General features: G+C 38.3%; 1 protein-coding gene across 1 annotated transcript; it reads left to right on the plus strand.

Annotated features, from left to right (window-relative positions):
* The first annotated feature begins 405 nt into the window (after positions 1-405).
* LOC306986336 (E3 SUMO-protein ligase ZBED1-like) lies at positions 406-2,954 on the plus strand. Its single transcript, XM_079589477.1, has 2 exons — positions 406-1,712; positions 1,870-2,954. Exons 1-2 carry the CDS (start codon positions 967-969, stop codon positions 2,531-2,533), a joined length of 1,410 nt encoding a protein of 469 aa, XP_079445603.1. The 5' UTR covers positions 406-966; the 3' UTR covers positions 2,534-2,954.
* The last annotated feature ends 376 nt before the right edge of the window (positions 2,955-3,330 follow it).

Raw genomic sequence — 3,330 nt, forward strand, 5'->3', positions numbered from 1 at the left:
AAAAATAATTAAGTCTGGTGCACATCTACGTGTAGTTTAAATATAGAAACTAGTATCCCTTTCACAGCTAACACAAAAAGGGTAATTATATTCAAATATTAAATATGACCTACATTATATTCAGTATATTTGTTTCAGTTCCAGTAAATGTATTCATTTAAATAACACACTTCAATGGAATTAATGTATTACTTCTAGGTCTTAGCATAATTCTTAAGTTGACTAAAGTAACAAACGACCAGTTGTTAATTATTATTAACTAATGCTGAAGATGACTAAAATATGTCTTTCATCACTCTTATCTACCTGGATATTCTCTGCCAAACTGAAATGCCTCTGGCAGTGACTTCTGCCTCTGAGTCGCGGGTCTGTCGGGGCCAGGGGGTGGGGTAGGGGGATTTTTCTCCTCCTCTCTCCGTTTCTGCAGCTCTGCATTTTCTGGTCCGTGATTTTTCATATGCTTGTACAAATTAGTTGTATTGCCACTGTATTTTAAAGACTTTCTACAAATGCCTTGCGTTGTTAACGCAATGCTCTTACCACTGAGCTACAGGAAAGCCCTGAAAACAATAAGGCAGAGACAGGTAGAAAGAGAATTTTTGAAAATGACCTCCAGAAAGAGGAGCAGTATTTGGCTTCACTTTGATGAGGCTGGACCCCAGAAGGCAAAGTGCAAGCTTTGCAACAATATTTTGTTTGGGTCAAGGAGGAACAACTTCAAATTTCAGAAGACATCTTCAGACAAAACAACCAGCTGCATTGCTTGTGCAAGTTAGGCAAGAATCAACAGAATCTGGATCAGAATCAGGCAGTAGTGCTTCTACGGCTGCTGTCTCCTCTGTTACTGCCTCTGCATCTTCATCTGGCACCAATGTCCAAAGGACAAGACAAAGTCAGATGACAAGCTTTGTGAGAACACCTATTGGCCCTGTCAAACAAAGCAAATTGGATTAGGAGTTAGTTAAAATGATTGCTATGGATTTTCAACCTTTTTCAATCGTCAGTGACACTGGATTTAGGAGATTTTTGAAGGCAATTGATCCATCATACATTTTACCAAACCGAAAGACTATTTCAAACACTCTGATGCCACAGCTCTACAGCAAAATTAAAGAAGAGGTGAAGGTGAAAGTCAGTAATGCCTCTGCTGTGTGTCTGACAACTGATACCTGGACGTCACGGACAACTACAAGTTTTATGGCAGTCACTTGTCATTTTATCAATGACGATTTTATTCTTTCATCACCCCTTCTTGACTGCTTTTCATTCACTGATCGACATACTGCTGACAACCTGGCAGCCGAACTTAAAAAGATATGTGATGAGTGGGGAATTACAAACAAAGTGGTTGCTTGTGTAACTGACAATGCCAGCAACATGAAAGCAGCTGTCCGGAAAGCCGAATGGAAGCACTTCCCATGCTTTGCCCATACATTGAACCTGATTGTGAGGGAAAGCTTAAAACACATTCAAGGGACAGTGACAAAAGTCAAGAGTGTTGTTGAGTATGTCAACAGAAGCACTGTTGCAACAGAAAGACTAAAGGCAACACAAAAACAAATGGGCCTTGAAAAGGAAGCAATCATTGCTACAATTGCACTGGTAAACCCCAGCCTTCCAACCCTGACACTTGACGAATGGGACATGATTAAGGATGTTTGTGAGATTTTGAAGCCCTTTGAAGAAGTCACTGTTGAAATTAGTGGTGAAAGGTATGTATAATTTACTTTAACATAACGACTTTGTGAAATTTTTTTTTTTAAATAAGTGAATGATTTTGTCATATTTCAATCCTCTTTTTTTTCTCATAAACAATAATACATTATTAGATCTGACTGACTTAGTTCTTTTTTGTTTTTATTGAAACAGATTTGTGACTGCATCCAAGGTCATTTTGATTGCAAGGGACCTGCAAAAAGTTGTCCAGCGATTGCGGGGTGCAGTGTTTAAACATGCCCCAGTTCTTTCAATGATGTGCTCACTGGCTGAGGAGATGCAAAATCGTTTCCACAACATAGAGCAAGTTCGTCTGCTTTCTGAGGCTACCCTGCTTGACCCCAGATTTAAGCAAAGGGCCTTTCGTGATCCAGCAGCTGCAGATGAAGCTGCAAAAAGTATTACTGCAGCTGCTGCAAGGGTTTGGTCCAGTGACGAGCAAACTCAAGCTGAGCGCACAACCCTCCCAGCTCCTCCTCCTCCATCTGAACCGACATCTTCAGTCTGGGAGGATTTTGACGAGAGAGCGGCTGATGCAGTCAGCATCAGCAACCCATCATCCGCCGCAGTAACCGCAATGAGAGGGTATCTCGCAGAGACCTTAATCCCGAGAACTGAAAACCCACTGGCCTGGTGGAAAGCAAGGCAGGCCGTTTATGAAGGATTGACTGCCGTGATGAAAAGAAGACTTGTAGCTACGTCTGTGCCTTCTGAAATAATTTTCTCCAAAACAGGGCAGATTATATCAGATAGAAGGAGCAGACTGAGCCCGAACAAAGTTAGGCAGATTGCTTTTCTGAACGCAAACCTACCCTGAAAACCCACCAAAGAGAGAGTCAAATGACTAAGTTGCATATTGTTACTTGTGTATCTTTTTTTGTCTTTTCGCTGCACTTTGGTTTAAAACGTTTCTTTTTTTTTGAAAAGTGTTTTTGCACTTTATTTTATAATGCAAAATGACATTTGTCATTTACAGGTAAAAACAGGTATTACCTGAAGAGTTAAATGTGCAAGACTTGGTGTAGTTTATATATATATATATATATTGTTACTACAAGATAAGATATTGCCTGTAGAGTTAAACGTGTGCAAGTGCACTTTTTTGTTGTTGATAATTTAAGATAATAACAGGCATTCCCTGAGTTAAATACAGTGTGATGTTCAAGTGCACTAGTTTTCAACAATTCTTTTTGTTATATTTGAATGGTGTATTGTTTGAAACACTTTGACAATTTTATTAAAACAGTTTATTTAATACAAACTAAATTTGTGAATGTGTCATTAACTATAATTACAGTACAGGAATTTCACCTTTGCTTCCTGTTAAAACAGCCTATTGTAACTCAGTTATTTTTGTTCAAAGTCCCTCAATGAGACCATAAAACAGTAAAAACATCCTTCATTCAGCCTTCAACAGCATTTTCAACTAAAACAATGCATATTGTCATATAAGACAAGATTTTCTTTTTTAAATAAACAATTTAATACTTTCGCTCCACAAGTTGTTTCAAAAACTCATACAGTGATAATAAAGTAATTAAGTCATAAACATTTCCAATATGTTTTATTTTGTAAACCTTTTTGGTTTGCAACCGAATAATAAAGTAGCATGCA

This window comes from Phoxinus phoxinus (assembly GCF_949152265.1).
Source record: "Phoxinus phoxinus genome assembly, chromosome: 1".
Lineage (NCBI taxonomy): Eukaryota > Metazoa > Chordata > Actinopteri > Cypriniformes > Leuciscidae > Phoxinus > Phoxinus phoxinus.